Raw genomic sequence first — 23,209 nt, 5'->3', positions numbered from 1 at the left:
CTGAATTTAAGGGAAAGACCTCCTGAGTTGGTGATAGTTCACTGTCTGGAATGGTTTGGATGCAGAAGTAAATGAACACACCTCTAGCAACAGCTGATTATGTGTTGTACTATGGCAAATCACAGGATGCTGTAGCTTTACAGATTTGGAGAGTAAATCTTTTAGGATGTTTTATCACTCGTCTCTGGCAAATCTGTCACCTCCCATAGGTGTAGGTCTTGAACTTAATGTATACAAAGTGAAATACGTTTGAGTTTGGGGAATCGGGGCCTCTCTTGTTAAGGAGTTGCTTTCCTGTTCTTGCGGCACTGTACTTCTGCCATGTTCCTGTCAACAATATTTTATTTTATGTTCCAGTAAAGGAAACAGACTGAAAAATCAGTCTTTCTGTGGAGGAAAGGAAGAAAAGAATCTGAAAAAGGGATCTTTCCCTATATTTGCTTTATGCCTTTTGCATATTTGTTTTATATGCCTTGTTTTGAGACAATTGTGGCTTGTCTCAAGGCTCAATTCGAGAGCCTTGTTTGAGATTTTGTTGACACTGCAGTTTTGAATGCAAATGCCTCACACTACCCGTTTTTAAATCCAAGACAGACCTAGTGAACGCAGTAAGTTCAGTGTGTTGTCTTTAAAAACACTCAGAACTGCTCTGACTGAAAAGGATAGGGTTAAGCTCACATGCTGAATAGTTCCATGTCTAAAAATCCCTGTACCCCTGGGTTCCACAGTGGATATGAGAGGGATCTCACTTCGTGCTTCACTGGGATAAGGATAGCTCTTTGCAAACACGGTGTGTTCTAAGAAACAACAGCAAGTAATTCAGGAAAGTCTGCACCAGACAGCTAATGCTTCCCTTCCAAGTTAAATGGAAGCACAGCAAATGGCACTACAGAATAGTACTGGGGTGGCTGAAGGGGAACTGGCAAACAACGAACCTGAAACTGGCTAGAAAATGCAAACTACAGGTAGCAAATGCTGAGTCTCAAAACGAATTCACTTGTTAGGGATGTTGTATCCTTAGTCGGTGGCAAGGTGAGGAGAGCTGTCTGACCTTTTCACTGCCTAGTGTTGCACCTTTCCGAGGGTAATGGGAAGCTATCTGGCTGGCAGGCTTTGTGGATGGGATGTCTACACCTCAAAATTTTTAGCTCCGACGTTGCAGAGTCCAAGACGTTTTGAGAATTGGAGTTGATGGGATGGTAGGCAATTAGTAAGAGGTTGTTGTATCATGGACATAGTGCATATAGTATACTGGAGATGGAGAAGGTTGATACAGTAATGACTTTGAAAGTGAGTTTCTAAATATCTTCAGATTTTTTTGTGTGATGTTTTTTAAAAAGAAGAGTTCTCAATTTTCACAGCCATTTATAGATGATTTAACCTTATTCTTCGTAACATAATCTGCCTCACTCTAACACAAACAGCAAGCCTTCCTCCCCTCTTCTCGTGCAGAGGTAGACCTTGCAGGTGTTGGTCAAAGCTTCATAAGCTTATGTTGATGCTGGTGGACATTAGGAGAGATTAACTTTTGACTAGCCTTTATAGTATCATAATTTAGTTTCACATTCACTGATGTGGAGAGAAAGATGTTGAACTCCTGTTGTAACAGATTACATTGCATTTCATCTGTGCTATGACATTTTCTTCGTAAGAGCTAAAGATGAGTTTTTGAATAGCTGGAACTTCTCCCTTTTCCCTCCTGTGTTGAATACTTGCAAAATAATCATTCTTCAGTGAAGGCACTAATGTTGCACAGATGGTACCAAAGCACTTCCCTTTGATTTTTAATAAGGGACTAGTTTGTCAAAGAGATTTCTCAACTTCTGTTCTGAAACCCATAATAGAGAATAATTTGAAAGGCACACAATGTGCATCATTATATTCCTTTGATGCAGATTAATGATAGCTAAACCGCATTTTCTAATTGCTCCTTTTTTTTTTCCTGCCCTAGCCTGTTATTGCACTACAGCAGAACTTGGAGATGTAGCTCTCCAGTTGCAAGATGCTGTGTATCTCCTAATATTTTTATCTCCCTTCAACCCTTTTAACACTTGAAAAATTCAACTCCATTAAACGTCAGCATCAAGAAACTGTGCTTAAATGTGCAAATAAGTAATTTAGAAAGAATTCAGTTGTTACACTGTGTATATGAAAGTCATGTTTGATAGGTAATGGAGAATAAATTTACTGCATTTATTATAGGCTGATTCTAATACTGGTTTTGTGGATGGTCTTTATGCTACTGCAAATGCTTAAAATCCAGAATTAGTAAGGCATGCTCTACTGATTTACCATGTCTCAATGCACCTTTCGGGAGGATGCTTCTTAGGTATTACAAAGGCAATTAAATCTTAATCATGTCTAGTCATTTTTTTCATTCCTGTTGAGACACAAGCTCTGGCTTCCAACTTGGAGACAGCAAAAAAATTCCTTCGCATTGATTTTTCTATAAGCAATTTTCTCTGAAGGTAGTTTAACTGAATGCACTTAGCTACCAGATACTACCCTCTTTATAGAAATTAATATTTACATATTAAACCATAAGAACTTCCTTTCAGTTTCTTAGCACTGTGTCTCTTCTCTCTCTCCCTCTCCCAGCTCTGGGTCCATCAAAGGAGATTTTCAGGGAGGGTAGATTGGCCATTTGTCCATATTACTTCTACTCCAGACCTTGTACGCTTTGGAAACGGAGGAAAGGGGCAGCAGAGTCTAAGAATAACATTTCTTTGCAGATGCTATGCAGAACTGTTCAGGTAAAGTTGATTTTAGCTACAGAGTGTTCCGAAAGATGGAGTTATTGAAGAACGGCTCAGAGACAACACGCATCCTGGCAGAAATTCCAGTATCTTCCCCAGTAAGCTTTGGAGAGGTACCGAGTGCGTGTGGCTGGCCCCGCGATGCGACGGCTCTTTTCACAGTATGTGTGGCCTTTTAATGATGTTCTGCAAGTGCCTCCCTGTTCTAAAACACACATACGCCTAAAAGTAGTTGCATGTGAGGAAAAATAATCCTGGGAAAGTATTTATTTGGTGTGTTTCCAGCAGGTTTTTAATAACCTGACTAGTAAGTCCCTGCTGAGCAACCAGTAATGAGCAGATCAGTTTGAGGACCCTTGTGGTTGATTTTTCACCAGCTTTCTTGCTGCCAGAAGTGGTATATACATAGCTTCCAGTGTAAATACTTAATTGTGTTGTGCTGCTTTAGATCCTACTTCTGAAGGACTGTTCCTTTGACTGAATTTGTCACTTGGACTTCAAAGTCTTACTGGGCTATACACATCAAAAAGAATTCTGGCCATCACAAAAGTGTCGCACAAATTACTTTTGCAAGCTGATTTTATTCTTGCTCTTTACTTGGAGATGACTGATAGTTCTAGCAAGGTAAATATTTTAGAAGGAAATCTGCTAGTTGTGTAAACAGCGAAGGCAAGACAAGTAAATAGTAACTGTGTTTTATATTTTGCATCTGTTTGCAATCAAGCTCTTGCTTTTTTTAGATGTTATTGTCAGAACAAAATTGGATATGATATCTTTCTGAAAGCTAGCTAGCTGGAAGATTTCAGTCTCAATTTCAGTGCTTTTTTTTTTCCTGTTTGCACCAAGCTCAGCCCTACAGGAAAACCAAATAGCTGCAGTTCTAAGCTGTAGTATTGAACACACTTTGGTCTGATGCCTTACATATTGCTGCTTTCCAGTACTTAAAGGGGGCCTACAGGAAAGCTGGAGAGGGACTTTTTACAAGGGCGTGTAGTGACAGGACGAGGGGCAATGGATTTAAACTGAAAGAGGGGAGATTTAGATTGGATATAAGGAAGAAATTTTTCTCTCTGAGGGTGGTGAGGCACTGGGACAGGTTGTCCAGAGAAATTGTGGCTGCCCCATCCCTGGAAGTGTTCAAGGCCAGGTTGGATGAGGCTTTGGGCAACCTGGTGTAGTGGAGGGTTTCCTTGCCCATGGCAGGGGGGTTGGAACCAGGTGATCTTTGAGGTCCCTTCCAACTCAAACCATTCTGTGATTCTATGATATTACTCTACCTAAATCTCCTAATTTCTAGCATATTTTAATTCAAGGGGTAAGTGAGGTAATGAGGTAATTTAAATCAAGGTTGAGGAGACATTTAACCTTGAAATATTGCTTTAAGAGAAAACTACAAATGTCTATTTTGGTGTTGAATTACTGGCTATACAGTTCTACATGAAATTTCAGAGGTGTTTTTTTTGTGGCTAAGGGATTGGGACTAGTTTGCTATCTGTGAGTTTATCACAGCTTGCTATGGAAAACAGACTATAGTTACTAATGCCAAAAATAGAAGATATGGAAAAGCCAAATTATCTGTAGAAAGTTAACACGCTGAAGTAAAAGTAATACACTGTTGCGGTGAGTGCGTGACTTTCACTTTTAATCATCAAGACTTTGTATAGTTGATTTCAAGAATGTTTTTTAAAAGGCCCACTAACCTTTGGCTTTAGTTCTGTTTAAAAATGATAATACTCTACTTGCCTCACTAGGCAAAATTAATATTGGTTTTGTGATTGCTATAAATCATGAGAACTTTTGTGGATGGTAGTCCCTGAGGTTGGAGGCAACAGAAAGAGTGAGCTGTGTGTTTACTTTGGAGGACTTGTCCAAGAAACCTAAAATAACTTAAGCTTCTAGGAAGAAATCTGTAAAAAAAAAAAAAAAAATCTGTTACAGTTCTTTTGCACTAAGAGAGTTGTTGTCAAATTAAATTAGTGTCTAACTTAGAGGTCACTTTATGGTCCTTAATTTATTCTTAAGCCATTGAGGACACCATTTGTAGTCCTTGTTCTCAACTGTTATTTCATGCACTGGGAGTACAAGATATTCTTCCATCATCTTGGTTATTGATTTGTAATGTGCTGTACAATGTGACTTAAAAATTGCTCCACTGCATATTTTTAAAGAAAGGTTTGAGGTCATCAAAATGTGTAATTTCCATGAAATTATTTATTAGCAAGGGGTAAAGGAGGAAATGATAGGACTGCAAAAAAAAAAAAAAAATCTGCAATTACTTGCTGATTTTCTATATATTCATCTGATTCATCTGCCCTGTCTGTGGAATCTGTCAAAATTTGTTCAAAATGTTCAGCATTCTTGTAAGGATGTTATTTTTGCTTGCTTGCAGTTATTCTTCCTGTCAATCTTCAGGTGAACTGTAACATCTTTTTAGAAAATAGTTTCTGTGCTTTTTTGTGTACGCACACACTACTTTGTTAAACCTATTTCCAAGGAAAAACTCAGTGAGGGAACCAGCTTCTCTCCTCTCTATAACCTGATGAGAAATCTTCTATGCACGTGCTGTGTTGTGAACTCAGGCTGTTGAGGAAATTTCTCTGCCAGGGTGCTTGATTGCCTAGTGGATAACTTTAGCTGCCCGGGGATCCCTGAACTCCGGAGTGGCATGCGACCTTGCCAGTTGTTTTGAAGCCATTACGTGTGTCCCTTCAGAAGAAATGAAGGCACTCATACGTTGTATTTAGTAACACTTCATCAGTTATTACAGTTGTATTCTGATTTTTGTTTTCTTTGCCATGTTCTACTGAAAGGTACTCTAAATTATTTTTCCTCTTCCCTGATGCACTTAGATTCAACGGAAGACATGTCAACACCAACTGACTCAGACTTTGGAAAAAAGAATAAGAAGGAACAGATCAAAATGTGGTTCAGCCCAAGAAGTAGGAAGATTCGTTGTGTCCTGAACAAGAGTCAGCCTAAGACTAAAAGTGATGACCTTGGTCAAGACACACCTTCAACTTATGATTTCTTTCCTTCCCCTCCTCATGAAAAGCCCTCCAAGCCGATAAAAAAGCCAGCACAGAGACAGGGTAAGAAGATGAAGAAGAAACGTCTAGCAGACATTAACAAAGTGTGGAGCTTGGAGAAGCCTGAGCAGAAAGGAGGTGTTGAGGAGAAGACTCCCAAGAACAAGTGTGTGACCATCTGCAGCCAACCAGTAGTCCTGTGCACTCCGGAACCAAATAGCCCTGAAGAGACACTTCAGCAGGAGTCTGTAAAGGAAGCTGACTCCGGCAAAAATATGGAAAATATGGAGATATTACCAGAGGTAAAATCCTCAGAGAAGAAAGATAACAGCGAGGTTGCGTGCCCTGCACAAGTCAGCAAGGAAAACAATTGTGCTACAGGGACATCATTGTCAGTAGGAAATGAAACTACACCTTTAAAACGTGGAAGGGAGCAATCCAGACTGCCAGTTACTTCTCAGAGTAAAAGGCCACGAACAACCGAGAGGAGCATGATTGAGAAGACAGGCAGGCAGGCAGATGGCTTAGAGGGGTTACCTCCAGGTTGCCCCATCTCCCCAGCGACTGAACGCAAGACACCAGTTAAGATTTCTTCCTCTGTATCGAAGCTCACTGACTCTGTAATGAAGACAAGAAGCTCTGCAGCCTTTCAAGCAATAAATAGTCCTTCACTTTCAAAATCTCCCTCTACCCCATCTACTTCTAAGACTTGTAATCAAGTAGGAATACCACGCAGTCCTTCTGAGTTGAAGTCCCCTGCTGGTAACGCAATTGCCAGAAGAAATTACAAAGGAGAGACTTTGCTCCATGTTGCATCCATCAAGGTAGGATCGTCATCTTCTAGTTCAACTTTAAACGGGTTTAAAAAGACAGTGTTGTAATTAAAATATCCTGGAAGCCAATTACTACACTACGTCCTGTTTCTGGGGGGTGAAATCTCATCTTGTGGTCTTTTTCTTCCAGATTTATTAGGGAGCTTCCAACCTGATTCTCCGATTTCATAAAGAAATGACTATTGGAGTGATCAAAGATGGTTATACTTAAGAAACTCAATGTACTACAGTGTCAGTTATACATACCTATGAGTTCTAGGAAGTGATCAGTATTGAAATGTTTGGCCTTATGTGCCAGAAAGCTGTCGTTGTGGTTTGCCATAAGGAGTTTGGCTAAGTATTTCAGATACCACCAAGTGATCTTGATCAGCTTAACTCGACCTAGTTACTCAATCAGGACAAGATCTGAATTACCTACATAAAGATAACTATGCAACCTTAATTGAGGTTAACTATTTTATAATCTTTGAGATCCTCCATCTGATATAAGTGTTGGCTCAAGAGGAACAAAATGCTGCACCCTGGGATTTCCATGCTGAGCCCTACGCTCTGAGCATCCCATTCTTGCAGCTAGTGAAGAAGGGTGAATTAGGACAGAGTTGGGATGTTCTCAGTAGACTTCACTTCTGTGTAGGATCAATGTTATTCTTGGAGTGACAGCTGTCACTCATTTTGCTGGTACCATCTTAGCCAGTTCCTGCTGTGGTGGAACTTCATGGCTTTGCTCTTTGCAAGGGCTGTCCTTCCCTGTTACTGTGTGAAAGCTGCACACAGGTGGGGTAAGTTGAATGCTTGCAGTCAAGCTCATCAGATGCACTAATATGGCAGCTCTCTTCCCAGAGGTCATTTCAAAGAGTTTGTAGTCAGGCAATTTAAATGTGCTTTGTGAGAAATCATAATCTACAAATACTGTGTGGTTAGTAAATGCCTGTACTGGTAGAATTGATTCACCTCTAGGCATCCTGACGTTTATTCAGCACTTCTATTTGTTGAGACAAAGGCTGTTATTGATAAATAACTTTCATCTTCCAAAGGCATTCTAATAAGCCACTCCTGCTGCATGAGACCTTCTTAAATGGAAGTGGCAGCTGAGCTTAGTTGAGTTCAAATATCTTACTTGATGCTATTAATATGGAATTAGGGAGGAGAAAATGAAACATTGTCCTCACAGGACTCAAAGAGCTTTAAAGGATAGATCTCTTGCTACCTCTTGTCCTAAGTCCTGTATACTGCTCTTTAATAAAGTGCTGTTACAAATTATCCTTCTATGATTTTCTGGGAATTTGTAAGGAATACTGTTATGACTTATGACTGACTGGTTCTAAAAAAGTTGATCTACCTCGACAAGTTTTCACACAGGTATGCTTTCCAGCAAGGTGTCTGATACTTCTTTAGAACACGAGTATTTCTTCTAAGAAACCAGCATCTCTGCAGCTTATTGTGAGACTTGGAGTGAACAGTGACATGCCAGTAAGGTAGTTTGCATTGCAAAGCGTTTTGAAGAGAAATGAGTAAAAATTAAACAGTTCATGCTATAGACAAAAAGAATAATCAAGTTTTGATTGTCCAAGTTTGGGGGCGTAGCTGACACTGCTTGTTGGCGTTGGTACAGCCCTTCCTGAGAAAGAGTTAGGGTTATTCCAGTGGGCTGAGAAGCTGAGCTCCAGCTGTAGTGTAGGCAGTGGAGTGGGCAGACAACATGAATGCTTTCTTCAGTCCTGTATGTGAATTCATTTTGTAGCCTTTCATTGCAGCCTTCCAGTACTTAAAGGGGGCCTACAGGAAAGCTGGAGAGGGACTTTTTACAAGGGCGTGTAGTGATAGGACAAGGGGCAATGGATTTAAACTGAAAGGGGAGATTTAGATTAGATCTAAGAAAGAAATTTTTCACTCTGAGGGTGGTGAGGCACTGGAACAGGTTGCCCAGAGAAGTTGTGGATGCCCCATCCCTGGAAGTGTTCAAGGCCAGGTTGGATGAGGCTTTGAGCAACCTGGTGTAGTGGAGAGTGTCCCTGCCCATGGCAGGGGGGTTGGAACTAGATGATCTTTGAGGTCCCTTCCAACCCAAACCATTCTGTGATTCATTTTGGTGTCGTCTTTTAATGTTTATAGTTATTGAGCTAAATGGGAAGTTGCTTCTGTTCCTCATTAGTTCTGCTGTGGTTTTAATCTGTCAATTCCTTTTGCATTGAGATGCTGATTAGTAAAGGCTTGTTTAACTAGGTAGGGCTTCAGGGTGATCTCAAAGTTACCACTCGCTGTTAAAGGTAATTAAAATAAAGCAAGGAGAGCAGTCTTTTGCTTCTGGTCTTGGTTTGTTTGCATGTATCTTTGTTTCCAGCTACTGAACTGCCAACACAACTCTGAGAAAGCCGTTTTACCGTCTCTGAACCTCACTCAGCTCCTCATCTGTAGAAGGAGGCTATACAGATTACCTCCTTTCACTTGTTCTGTTCTTTGTTCTTGTTATGTAGCTCAATCACGAGTATATTACGGCATTCCTAAGAAGATGCTCCTTCCCCTCGCAGGAATTGGATGTAGGCACAGGTACTAGCCCATGTCAAAGTGGATTGAGACTAAGTTGCTCAAGCCAGAATGATGTGAGGTCTTTCTGGAGAGCTATTGATCATGAGTTTTGGTAACATTTTCCTTTGTGAAGCAGTGAGCAATAAATAGTACTGATTAATTGCCTTGAGTCTGCTGGGGATGTGTGGCAATTGCCAAAAAACATGTTTTTTTGCATGCAAGTATGTTTTGTATAACCTGTAGGTTTCTAGATCACACTTCTAAGCTGTAGGAACGCCGCTATGGAACTGGTAAATGTGTTTTCTCGAAGAAGCTGGTCTTGAAAATACTAGACTTTATACTGTATGTATGTTCCCTTTGTGATTTTTTTCAAAATAGCACACCAATCTTTTTTCCGTTTCTGGAAGAAGTATTTCTCTTCCACTTTTGTTTTATAGGTGACCTTTTTTTCTTGTTCTTTCCACAGCCAGTAATGTTTTTCCATGTGTGTAAAGGGAAACAAACTTATAGCTGCAGCCGTCTCCCCAAAGTGAAATAAAGTCTAATTCTCTGGGACTTAATTAATTATAAAAATAAATCTATTGTTTTCATTAGCTGTTAGGGTCTAATACCCTGAATTTAATTAAAGCTAATTGAGTTCTCCCTTTTTTTCTTATTTAAAAGACACAATAAACAACATCAGGCGTTAAAATTAAGTATATTGTGCTGTTTCAAATGCTTCTGAGGGATTGTCCCTGTTTACTACTACTACTAGTTGTAAACTTCCTGAAATCAAAATGGTTCTCAAGAAAGATTTTAGTGTGGATGAACTTAATGCTGAGTTACACTAATAAATTAAAATAAGTACACCTCTTCTCATAACAAACAGCAGTCATTGTTTATCCCCCTCCTTAGTCATTAAAGGTAAAACTTCCAATTAGTTAAAATACAAAACGTGACCTATTCACTCCTAATTTTCTAATCTGGTGGGAAATTGCCCGAACAACAGCTCTTCCACATACAATTTTTTTTTTTCCACAGCAAAATAAGGAGTTGTTCACAGGACTAGTGCTTATGTGGCAATTAAATGCAGCACAGTACTACTAAACTAGTTAGTATGGAGTCTTAAATCTACTACAGAGAGGGAAAAAAAAAAAATCATAGTTTCTTGGTACAGTATTTCCTGTCTTGGTTGTGCCTGTGCTTCTTCTGCATTGACAAGGGAGATGATGGGGCAGTTCACAGTGTGGAATTTCTGCTGCTATGGATTCCAGGAAGAGGAATAGTGAACTGCAACGCAACAGGATTACGGAGGACCATGGCTACAGCCGCACTGTTACAGAGGAGTAGATGAGAGGTAGCTGGGAGAAGGTTTTGATTTTTATGGTTCAAGGTAGAAGCAATTAGAGAGTTGTCCCTCTTCTGAGGAAGGAGGAAATTGCATCTATGCAGAGCATCTACTCAGCCTGAAGAAAGAGAGTAGGAGCACTGGGACCAGTTTTGGTTATGTCCTTTTCCAGGAACCCTTCAGTTTTGACACTTGACCAGGGTGGCCTTCATAAAGGCTTTGCTTGTGGTTAGCCTGCTGTGCTGAACTCTTCATATTCATTCTACTTAACACTAATAACTATTAGATAATTCCTCCCGAGCCCATGAGACAGTTCTTCCTTTTTATTGCTTTGTTACCAGTTAATGACGTGTTAGAAACGAGAGTGAAAGATGATTTTGTGGCTTTGTGAGCATGTGATGGCCAACATCAGCATACTTTATAGATCTTTTTTTCACGTGCTGTGCAGTTCCTCGCTTTTGGTACCAGATGGGTATGTATCATGGTTGAGTGTTGGGTCACACATGTACATGGAAGAAATGTCTCCCCTGCTGCCTTTCCTCTCCCACCTTTGGGTACAAGAGGGCAGTTGTGCTGCTGCACAGTGGGACGCTCCCAGCCTCCTCGGAGCAAAAGGCAGTGGATGGACAGCATCGTTCCTACCAGCTACTTCACAGGGAATGAATGCATCCGTTGGTCCAAGTGTGTTTTTTTTTTTTGTCCAGACTTTGTCATTTTGTGTGGCAGGTGACTTAGCTGTGTGTATAATACCTGTTTCATTGGAGAAATAAAGTCTGCTGGCAGAAAGTAGCAGAATGACTCAGATGCCAGCGTAGCACCTGAGACTGCTTTGAAGTTGCAGTTTGACACTGACTCTCTAATGTTAAAGCCAAGTGGTGTAAGAATGGTGAGCAGCCTCCATGATTAAGGGTAGTATCCAGCAGGTAGCTCAAGACAAACATGAAATAGTGTAATGGTTTCATATGGAGAACTTAAAAATATGGAAATGAGCCATGAGTCAAAGCAATCCATCTTCCCAAGTGCTGATTTGAAAGCTTAGAAACAAATTGCCATTTCTTTTTCAATAATGCTTGGGTGTCATTTCTCTTGTTCCAGAGGTAGATTGAACTTCTTGAATGTTTTCTTTTTGTTAAAGGTTAAAGTTACTTTTATGCCTGTTAGTTAATAAATGGTCTGCTGGGTAGGGAATTAATTTAGAGGAATTTGAGGTGAGAAACTTGCAGGTTTGTGGAAAGAGTTGGATGGAGCATTCACAATTACTATAAGCACTCTGTAATTCATATCTGCCCCTTTTTGACCACGTACAAGTTGTAAATAACCTAGTTTTCCTCCCCCCTCACCATAACATAAAAAAGCAAATTTATTTGGATTTGAGAGGTGGATTTTTGTTCATTTGTTTGACCTAAAGATTGAAGTCACTTGGTTACCTTTGCAAATAAAGGGAGAAGTGTTTAGTTGAAGTGATACAGGTTTTTAGCTTCATCTTCATGTACTGCCCTAATTCTTTGAGTGTCTCTCTTTTCAACTAGTAGAATACGTTTTCACTAACTTAATTTAAATGTGACTTTTGGGTGGAAAATATCTATGGTTAATGCAAGTAATAAAGGGTAAACTGGAAAAAAAAACCCCACCCTATAAAAATAGGGCTGAAAGGACACTTGCAGTTCTTAACCATCTGTCTGCATTAGCATTGTGACACCATTGATTTGAGGGGAAAAAAAAAAAAAACAAAACAAAAGTAAAAACCTTGTCTAAGCCAAATGAGGATGGTTTTCTGGGCTTATGCCATCTGTGTCTGCAGGAACTAAATTCTCATTGGGAGGGAGGTGAGGTGTTTGTAAAGCTGTGTAAATAACCCTTCTCTGGGTAAGCTAATGCTGTCTTCTAGATCTGCCAACAGATGGCCCCAATGCCTTGGTTGCTTCCATGGTTTTCAGAGCTCCCTTGAGCCGTAGGAGAGGGAAGAGCAAACCCGTTGTGTTGTCACTATCCATAAGCTTGGTTATGAGCTTAAAACCTTCTTTGCTTCGTTCTTCTAAACGGAGAATTTGACATTCCACAGTAGTTTCTGCCTCTTCAGAAGCTGGTTGTAATCCGTCATTGATAACGAGATTTAAAAATAAACACTTCCCTGTGAATGTTAGCATTTTCTACCTGGTGTTTGTCTTGTTCTCTACTTCTGAACAAGTAGTATCTCCAATTACGTTTCCACTCTGCTATTGCTGCAGACTGCTAAGACAAGCTGGGAGGGCTCCTCCTCATGTCTTCTGGTATAGTTATGAGGCTGTGTTTGGGACTGGTGATTCTTAGGCTGGCGTTTCTAGATTGAGTAAACTCAAGAGGCGACGTGTACAAAGTCTATTTCAATAGAAACAGACAGCTTTTGTGAGGCATGTTTGAATTAATAATATCAAAGCAGTAGGTAAGTATGGGTCTAGTCTCTTCTGCTTTGTGGAGGAAAGACACATGGTATATAGGTATTCGTGGCTAGGACTTGCCTCTACCAGGTGCTTAGCCTTTCTTGTTTAGAGTTGAGCAAAACATTTGTTAACTTGTAAATATATGAGTAGTTCCATCAGCTCTGATGGAACTGGTCAGTGCATTAACTGCACTTTTTTTACTTTTGGATGGCTATTAGTTCATGGTGGTCCTCTTTGCAGGAGGGACCCTAACACGTCTGCTAAGGATCTGCTTCTTGAAATTTTGTCTTTCTCTCTTTAACTAAATGTTCACTATAGAGTAACTCAGTGGAGAGCCTCTGAGGGGACAAGAGGCATGTTCTCTTAGCTATGAACAATTTTGTTAGCGTATCTCTCCTAATTCCAGTTGACAGCACCCATCCAGTCCTCGCCCAGTACAGCTGGCATGACAGCTCCCCCTCCTTTTCTGTCACACTCATTGCTAGGTTCTGGTTGCAGGGAGCAGGTTCCATTTACAGCTGAGTTGATGACAATATTTTTCTTCTGTAAACAGCAAAACACCAATCTTCTAATTTTGACTTGGACCTGGATTTCATTCTGTGGACGTTGTCAGTAATGGTGTCTGCACCAGCAACATTTCCTTTGATAAAACTGCAGTAATGTTTTACAAATCAACGTTCACATAACCATTCTGAAAAGCTGTGATGCTACCTAATGCCCACACAAATTATTAGCTGTGCTTTCTGCTCTAAAGGAGTGCTCTTGAAATGTCAAACCCTTGCTGTACGTGTTTGCAAACTTAACTTTAAATGATAAGCTCAGATCTCACTCATTATACATAATTGTATCTTCTCTCTGTAGGAAAAGATCTAATGCTGAGCACTGTCTTAGCTGCCTCTGAGTAACTCTTCAGATTTGATACATGTCTATTACTTTGCAACCATAAAGTATTCTAACAGCAGCATATTCTTTAATTGCTTTGAAAGGTAATGTTTTGCTGGGACATCTGGGTTGTGAATATAATGCATGAAATTTATGTCTGATGTGTTAATTTGCTTGACTGTTGCAAAGCCAGTGATTCTCTGCTTTTTTTTTGGTGAATTTTGACTTTCCGGTCGTTGCTTGCTGGATTTATTTCTGCTGAGCAGGCTCTGTCTTAATATTTTCTCTAACTAAAGAGTAAAGATTAAAGCTATTTTGTTTTGCCAAAGTGTTCCTTGATAACAAAAAAATGGGATTAAGTTAATTTTTGTTGTATTTAAAGCTTAATTTAATATTCTCTCACTTATTCTAAGGTACACTGTGGCTTAACAGTTAGGAGTTCCTTGGCTTGTCACTACTTAAGGGCACAGAACTTTCTGTATATCATGGGTGAAACTTCTTTTCCCCCTTCCAAGTCCTAATATTTTATATATGGCAAGTTTGGCCAAGGGTAAGAGCTAGATACCAGTTTTGTATAGTAGTCTCTTCATTGGGGATCGCAATACCCTCGTCTAGGGAAAATGTTAGTGGTCATCTTGAAATGCTTGGTTGATGTGGATCCTAAAAAACAAAACAAAACAAAAAAACCCAAAACCTGAGTAAGAAGAGTTCGGGCATTGGTGTCGAGTCATGCAGAAACTTGTGCTAGTTTAGCCTTTGAAAAGCTTGTGTTATTTAAGTCGTTTTGGTCATTAGATGATGACACTTGGCAATCTCCTTCTTCCCTGTTATTCCGTCAGCGTGACTTCTCCTAATCTGTACTAGTGCAGGTAAGTCACTGCGTTGGCCGTGGAGGTGGTACCCGATGCCGAGAGATGTGGGACAGCCTGGCCCCATTACTTGTGTCCCTGTAGCCGTGGAGGGTTCCTGGTATTGCAGCAAAAACTTTGGAACAGAATTCATGGCGCCTCTTCCAGCAGGTCAGACCTTTGCAATTGCTGCTCAGCAGTAACAAATGCGAGAAGCAGGAACTGGCTGACGTGGCACAAAGAGTTTTAAGTACCAGCGTGCTGGGGTGCAGGTGGTGCTGTGGAAGGAGAAGGGGGTCCGAGTCTGTTTGGTTTTAGTCTCTTGGGGTTACTGTCCCACCTGCTTTTAAGAAGACCTGCACTGCAGAGATTTCTGTGCCTGACCTTCCACAGGAGGCTTCTCCTTTATCTGTATATTCCTCCAATCTTACTACCAACGTTCTCTCTAGACTTGCCTTTTAAGTGTCAAAACCTCTGACTCACAAATTCTGCCCAGTTGTTTCCTTTGCCTTATCTCTAGTCAGCCTCTTTCCTCTTCGCATAATCCCTGCATCAGTTTCCATCCTTTTCCACATACATCTCCTTGCTTATAGTAAAAAGTGAATATAGCGTTCTTCCAAAAAGCAAATGAAAGCTAGTTTGGTAGAATAACTGTCAGAGAAAGTGTCAGTGAGATTCAGCATGAGTAGTGATTGCAGTGTTAAATGAAACTCTTTCCCTTTTCCTTTTGACTTGTGGGGAAAACAATTTATAGAAACTTGTCAGGCTTACTAATCTATTTTACCTATGCATGCTTCTAGCCAGTTACTTAGATTAGTTGGAAAAAAATCCCGTCTGAAGGACAAGGAAATTCTGAATAAATGTTCCTGGTTTTAATCCTTGCAGTTGACTGTAGTGGACAGATTGCAATCAACACAAACTTGTCCGTTTATTCTGAGTTAAGACTGTTATGTGCATCGTTTTTATGTAAAAAAAGATGTATTTGTGTAAAATGTGTAGGTGCTTCTAAATGAACAGTAATGATAAACTGTGGTCTCCAAACCAGTTGAGTTTTTGTTATCCTGACAATATCTAAATGGAAGACTTGCAGATTTACAGAATGTAATGATACATCTCTGGAATTTTTGTTGTCTTTGTGTATCTTTTGTTTCTTTTTAATAACTTGGTTTTTTTTCCCTATACAGGGTGACTTAGCAGCTGTTGAACAGCTGCTGAGAAATGGGGCAGATCCCAATGTCAAAGATAATGCTGGCTGGACACCACTGGTGAGTGTTGAAGACTTTTTTTTTTTTTTGTCATCTGCCTTCTTATCAGATTTCATTTCATCTGTCGTTTCCTCTCTTATATTTTTAGTTCCCTTTACATGCGTTTAGGTGACAAAGAATTAAAGAAAGTGAAGAAGTGATGTTAAACAAGTTTAAAAGAATTTATTAGCAACTACTGACCTGTCCAAATCCAGCTCTCCTTTGCGGGAGTAGAGCATGCCAGGAGATCTATTGGCCTGCAATTCTGTAAATGTAGAAGATAAAACTATGATAACTAGAAAATGATCAATTGCAGACAATGTGTGTATTTTGTGGGTTCTTAATGTCCTCAGTGTTTTTTACCATTTTGGAAATATATCAAGTAGTTGAATGAAAAAATTGCTCACTTGAATTACAGAAAATAAAGAAAAGGTTCTTTTTGACCATGGCTTCTTCCTCTCCTGAAGAATACTCTTGAAAAAGAGTCTGTAATCTGGGAGGCTTTGTTCCCTGTAGTCTAATTTGCACACAGTTGGCCTTTGTTCAGTTCTTCTCTGTGCTTTTTTTGGCGCTAGGTTCCCAGGTTAATTCATGTCAGGAATGTAATGCGGTATCCTTGCATCGTCTTCCCTGACCATCTGCTTAGAGGTGTTTGAAAACGAATGTGTTAATTGGTGAGACAGAGATCCTTCCTCTGAATTCTGTTTCACTTGAGTTTCCTCTCTTTGCTCCTTGTGGATTTACCCAACTAGCACGAGGCATGTAACCATGGGCACAAAGAAGTGGTGGAGCTGTTGCTACAATACAAGGCGCTGGTGAATACTACGGGGTATCAGAACGACTCGCCGCTTCACGATGCTGCCAAGAACGGGCATGTGAGCATTGTTGAGCTGCTGCTTTTGCATGGTGCCTCTCGTGATGCAATGTAAGTACATCTGGAATGTTATTTTAACTGGGGGCATTAGCTACACCTACAACTTCCAAGGGGTGTGTTAAGTAAATATGAAGCAAAGCTAGTAATAAATGTGATTTATTTGAAGTGAGGGAGTGGGAGTTAAACATATGCTCCACTGTACTTACATCCTCATTTTCCAGGTAAGTGTTTCCTTTTCCATTTTGCTTTGTCGTAAGCTTTTCTGAAGATATCGGAGTCATGGATAGCTGGAGCATTGGAGATGGTACTAGGAAAGTAACAAAATAGGCTTACCCTATTCTTACACTTTTCTGTTGGCATCTTGTTATAGCTCCTGTTAGATCAGAGATGATGAGCTAGATGAGTTTTGAAATGCCACAGCTGGTTTTTGTCTCTTTACTTGCTAACAGAAGGTGTTTCAGTCCAGTCTCTTCTACCTTCACAAATGACATAGACACAGGCTGAGATTTGGGGAGTGTTTATTTATTTTTCCATTCTGGATCAAAGCACTAATCCTTGGTACACTTAAATTCAAAAAGAAAAAAAAAGCTCAGAAATATTTTCAGTTGAATATTCTATACGGTTATGCCTCCTGAATATTTTGGCATTTCTATATAGGAGGTGCTAAAGAATCTGTTAGGTATCAGTAACCTTGCAAAGCTATTAGTATTTCAGGCACTAAATATGGTTTTAGTGGTGTGGTGTTGCTGTTGTGCCGGGGCTTGTGTGTATAAAATTTGTCCAATGCATGTTGTCAATAGGTGTGCATATATAGTAACAAATTTTTGCATGACATGATTTTCCTTGCTGACTGCATAAAGAAGCATAAACAAGTTCAGTTTAATCACTTCAGCTCTCAGTATTTGCTCTTGAAGCTTACAGAATTAAAGTACTCTGTAGAAAAGCATGGAGTTTTTGAAAACAGTCCTAATCTTGAATATCCTGGAGTTTTTTTAAAAAAAAAAAAACAACAACAAAGCAACAAAACAAATCCACAAAACCTAAGCATGAAAAAATAAAACAAGGATCAGTTGTTCATCTTCACTTTGTTCTTGAACAACAAAGACCAGCACATTACACCTTGAAAACCCGACAGGTTCAAAAACTAATTTTCAAGCCACTTGAATATTGGGAGCCGGTTGTGTGACACTTCCAGCTTGTCTGTCGGTGTTTGAAAGTGTAGCACAGCCATCAGCTTTGGTGCAAGGTTTTGACAGGACTTAGGCACTGGTAAGTTGGCACAGCAGAGACTCCAGATGCCAGCAGTGGACTCCTCACGTCCCTTATTAGTCTCTGCTGCATGTGTTTACGCAAACTGGGGTGAAGCTGACTCTCTTTCCGCTCATTCTGCGTGAGCAAACAGGACTTTCTGTTGAAACAGAAGGGTTTTTTAAATCATGGAAAGGGAGATTTATGGAAACCTTAAACTCTGGCTTAGCTTTTGACTGAATACAGGTAATGTTCAGTTATATGTTAAAACAATGTGACATAGGATATGTTACAACTCTGCAAATAGCCACCTCTTGTAGTACCTCTAAGGATCCAAAATGGCTTATAAGGATGCCCTGTTCTTGACTTAATCTCCAGGGTACTTGGAATCACTGATGTGTGGTGTTAATAAAAGAAAAAAAAAAAAGTAAATATATTTAACTTAAAATCTTTTGGGGAACAAATTTAGCCACTTTTAGTCTTTGTTTCATTTTTCTGGCAAAAAGAACCACAAGTGCTCTGGCAAAAATCCAGTTCTGTACATCCCCCTGCGGGACAAACTAAGGCTTCTAAATCTTCTGTGGGCTCTCTATCTCTGGCTGAAATGTTGCTCTGTGTGGTACTGTTGCATTGGTGACAGAAAGGTTGGGTTGTTTTTTTCTTTCCCCCCCTATTTTTACAGAGAGCATTAGAGACATAGAGAAAAGGATGTACAAGCAAAGTGCTCAGACTGGAGTAGTAAGACTTTACCGACCTCTTGCAAACACTACTAAGAAACAATAGAATCAAGAATATATCTGAAGACTACTTGAGAATTTCTTGTGCCTTCCTCTGCCCTGTTCCTGTGCCCTGCTAGCTTCCAGCAATGAATTGTGTCATGATCTTTCTCTGGATCATGACTTTGCAAATCCTACAGGGTTTTTTCTGCCACTGCCTCTGGTAGTTGTCTTAATTAAGCAGTTGTTGGATTTGTCTAGGTAAGTGGATTTGAACCTTCTTTAATGCAGAAGGTTTAAGTATTTTTTTTTTATTATTCTAGAGAATGCAGGTACCCTTATAATGAAGTCATATCTGACAAGAAGCCTCCTTTTTCTTCAGTGACTTTTCTCCTAGATCCCTGAGACCAGCAGACCACAGTTTTAAAAACAGAAGGCGAGAACAAGGTGACCACTTAAGATGGTGCAATTAAGTTCTTTTCAGTATGGCTAGTTCTAATTGACCTCTTTGTACTTAATGCAGGATCTGCTCACCTTCATGTTATTACTTTAGGATCTTTAAAGTAGAAGTTGAGCAGTGATGAGTAGAACTTTCATCTCCTCAAAGGTTCATTTTCTTCAGAAGTATATCTGAGGAGTGCTTTAACTTCAGAGTTCTGCAGTGTGTGAGCTAAGACTATACCAAACCAATTTTGCCAAACTGATAAATATCTCTAGCTTTAGTTTGTGGGTTTTTTTGTATGTATGAAACTCTTTCTGGTTCTTTTGTGGGCTCGTCAGGCTCATAATGAACTAACTTTCAGCCCAGGAGAGGGCCCTCTTTATTTCTGGCATATTAAAGTGATTTTTCATTACCTCATGGGGACAAGGAGGAAAGTTTGATTAGTTCTCTGTAATTTCTTAAAGTCTTTTCCTTTAGCTAAATTGAGTAAATTGTGAACGTGATAAACGTGTTCAAATGTTACTTGGGACACTATGAAATACCCAGCATGAAACCCCGCAGAAGTGACTGATGTCTTGCTGCTGTTTTGACCACAGAATTAACTCAGTTTTGTGTCTTAATGTCCCTTGTGTGTTGGAGAGTTAATCTACTGGAATAAAAACAGAGCTTGTGTTGAATAGCCTGCTTACAGCAGTAGTTTGGAAATTTAGGATGATACTCAATTGTGCAAGATGAAATATTTTTTTCAAGACGTGCATTATTTACCGACTGCAGGCCCAAAGGCAGGTAGGATCCACTGGTCTGTAGAGGGATGGAAGATGTATCTGGGAGCAAATACGGCTGCTTTCCAAGGGACTTCAGTTGGTGATGTGCACAGATATTAGCATAACCCTATCCATCAGAGAGCTGAGAACTTGCAATTTCAGATTTAGATCGTTAGGCTGACAGACCTGTCAAGTACCTCTCGTTCTGAGTGTCTCCCAGTCTAGTTTTTTCTCCTTGCATCTAAATACATAGTGCATTAAGAAGTTAAGAAGTAACTATGTAATATCAAGCAGCTGCATATCTTTTGGACCAAGCAAATACAGATGAGAACTACCTCTTTTGCCAGAAAACAATCTTGAGATTTCAGTATTCCTTGGCAATTTTATTTTTTTTTTAAATCTTACAGATTTAATAGTTGTGGCACTTCATTTGCCGTTCAAAGTTTTCACCGACTGGGAAAGATATCAACTACAAATGAAAAATATTATATGGACCAGTGGACCTATTAATTGTCCCGCTGGTCTAGTTAATTTTTTTAAGTTAATCTCCTACACATAGCTAATTTATATTTTTATAGCTTTTTTTTTCATGTGCTCACTCTCCAATTCTGTCTTTTTTCCTTGCTTCACAGCAAGCCAAGTGATTTGAAAAATTAGATCTGTGCGTTTGCAATTTCACAGTACTTCCTAAACGCTTTCACTCAAATGGGCTATCTTGCCAGTTCTTCATGCACAGTAAGTTTAGCATTAGTAAAAATTGTTGTGTTGCCCTATTTTTTTAGGTGTTAGCTGGTTTTGAGTAGTTGTGAGCCTGACTCTGAACAAGCCTGTGGGAACGCTTAGGGATAGACCGTGGTCCTCAGTTATGAATGGCATAGGGGCAAAAGCTATTATAACCTGCAGTTAATTCCAGGAGGTGTTAGACCTATGACACTGACATAATTTTGTCTGCTTTTTCTAAGTCAAGATAGCGTAGGACTTCACTCTCTAAGTGCGAGACAATATGCTTAACTTCCTGCTGGCAGCAGGTTAATTAAAACCCTGGCCCTGTTTGGATATCTAAAACAGCCTTTCTGGCTACACTGATTACATTTTCTTCCTTTTATCAGGTTCAGAAAAGACTTCTGCTTACCACGCTCTCGAAATAACAAGTGTTCTCTGGAGAGCCCCAAACTGGTCAGATTTCCACATGGGAATTGGCGTGCTGGGACCTGAATGGGGAACTTCCATTCAGTACTGAACTCTTTTGTGGGTCTGGGGTAAAATTTGGTTTATGCTCAGCTGTGGAACAGCAAATAACTGCTGATGTCAAAAGGGAACAACTTAAAACTCCTGCTTACAAAGTATTATATACTCATTGTTGGCTTATAACAAAAGCTGTGAAAGTTTGGGACTTTTAAAGAATTGACAAAGATCTCTCTCCCTATTTATCTTTTCTCTGATTGCTTGTTTCGTGGAAATTTACTGAAACATTTAGAAGGTAGCTGTTAAGTTTCTTTTTGACTACAGCAGTAACCTCTGTCTTTGTACCTAAGACTTCAGCAATGTTGCACCATAAACTGAATCCCATTTCTAAAGCTTTTCATAAGAAGTTCTTTGATCTGTCAGTCCTTAAGATACCATCTGTCATCTCATGTAAAGCCATACTCAGCAGATTACACGGAGTTGCTCTTCATTGGGCTCATCTTTGTTCTCGGCACAGACATCCTCCTCTTTGATTGGAATTTGTTCTAGCTGTAAGAGCCCTCTACTGACTATTCACTACCTTGATGACTGACTAATAGGAGACTGCTTGCATCAAAGGATACATCTGACTCTTGAGTGTTGAAAACAACTTGCAAGAAGCCCACTTGCATTCTGGTAGCAGGAGGTATGCCTTAGAGACCTGACGTTCTGGCTTAAGCACCAGAAACACTTATTTCTCTCTTGTAGAAACAATTGTGTCTGTCTTCCCTCTGAGCATGGAACTTGCCCTGATAAGCAGCCACGTCCACTGGACCCATTCAACAGACTCAGATCTGTAGTAGGAACACACCCACACGTAGTTACTGATGTTTCTAAAAATGCTGTGTTTATGTGTTAGAGTGGACTTAACGTGCGTGTCCCACTGAATTTTGTTTTGCCAACTGGATCAAAATTCATTTCTTACTCTAAACAGGGCAGGAGATTTATCCTGTTCAGCCTGGCTGAATAAAAACAGATTTGAGCACACGTTTTTTGCCCAAAACTGCTTTTTCTTGTTCCCGTGCCTTGCTGGTGTTCTTGTGGCTGCATAGATCTGGTCCTTGATAAGGTTAAAAATAATATATGTTCCTAATATATTAAAAATGGTTTCTCAAGTGACTGCTCTGATGATTTGTACCAGCCCAACAGAGACCTGGGCAAGGTTTCTTTCTGATCATGATTACTTACTTTTTGGATGGTTAGTGAGTGCCTGACTAAAAAGAACAAATCTGGTTTTCATCCTTTTTCTTTGGAAAGGCTGCGTAAATCAAAACAATAACATACTCAAAACCTATTGTCTGGATGTGTTCCTTGTCTTAGTTTTTAATTTTGTAAATCCTCTTTTCTCCTGTTTCAGCTACTTTTTCTCACCTTCTTTAAGCTCAACAAGCCGCTTTCTTTTGTATATTCAAAACTCTTAAACCCATCCCTTGAGCCAGTATTCCTTTTTTCAGACCTCAGCTCCCAAGTTTGTCACATTTTTCTTTAACCGTGCCACTTTAGCATCCTACAAATAGCCATTCTTCAATGCTGCATAATGATGGGATGGCATTTTGCAACATACTGGTAATAAGTGACTGACATTATCTTAAAAATGGAGGAAAAAAAATTTAAGAGAATATAGAGGGGGCTAGCTGGAGCTCTTATTTGTACAGTTTAACTGGCAAAAAACGTTCTATATTTAACTGTGATGGCCTGTATATTTATCTATGGTAAACACTCAGGAGGTTTTTTTTTTTTCCAACAGTCAAGGGTCTTGCTGTGACTGAGGTGGGGAAAACACTCCCAAACCTCTGCTACTGACGTGCAGTGATTTCTTCCCCCTGCTTAGTTCACAGTAAAAGGTCAGCCATCTAGTCTGAAGGTGATTTTAGTGTATGTGCTAATACATACATTCACACGCATACACCCCCTGGATGCATTGTTCAGAGGAACTGTCCTGCAGCAGTCTTGAGTTGAATATGGCCTTATTTAAGGAAAGAGCAAGAGCTACCCTGATGATGCATGACAAAGCAGGAACCAGCATGACAATATTTAATGGGCTGCAACTCCCAGGACTGGGCTGAGATTTAACCAATT

The 23,209-nt window shown here is 39.8% G+C and overlaps 1 protein-coding gene across 1 annotated transcript in view; it reads left to right on the top strand.

Moving 5' to 3' along the window:
- The window catches only part of BARD1 (BRCA1 associated RING domain 1), a 43,993-nt gene that overhangs the window by 5,705 nt on the left and 15,079 nt on the right, over nucleotides 1-23,209 (top strand). Inside the window, exons 4-6 of the mRNA XM_086615836.1 lie at nucleotides 5,606-6,606; nucleotides 15,803-15,883; nucleotides 16,615-16,787. Of these exons, the coding sequence (XP_086471962.1) occupies nucleotides 5,606-6,606; nucleotides 15,803-15,883; nucleotides 16,615-16,787 (1,255 nt within the window). The remainder of the gene's footprint in view (nucleotides 1-5,605; nucleotides 6,607-15,802; nucleotides 15,884-16,614; nucleotides 16,788-23,209) is intronic.

The sequence above is a fragment of the Tauraco erythrolophus genome, chromosome 8 (assembly GCF_009769465.1).
Source record: "Tauraco erythrolophus isolate bTauEry1 chromosome 8, bTauEry1.pri, whole genome shotgun sequence".
NCBI lineage: Eukaryota > Metazoa > Chordata > Aves > Musophagiformes > Musophagidae > Tauraco > Tauraco erythrolophus.
This window is presented reverse-complemented; position numbering and strand designations above follow the sequence as displayed.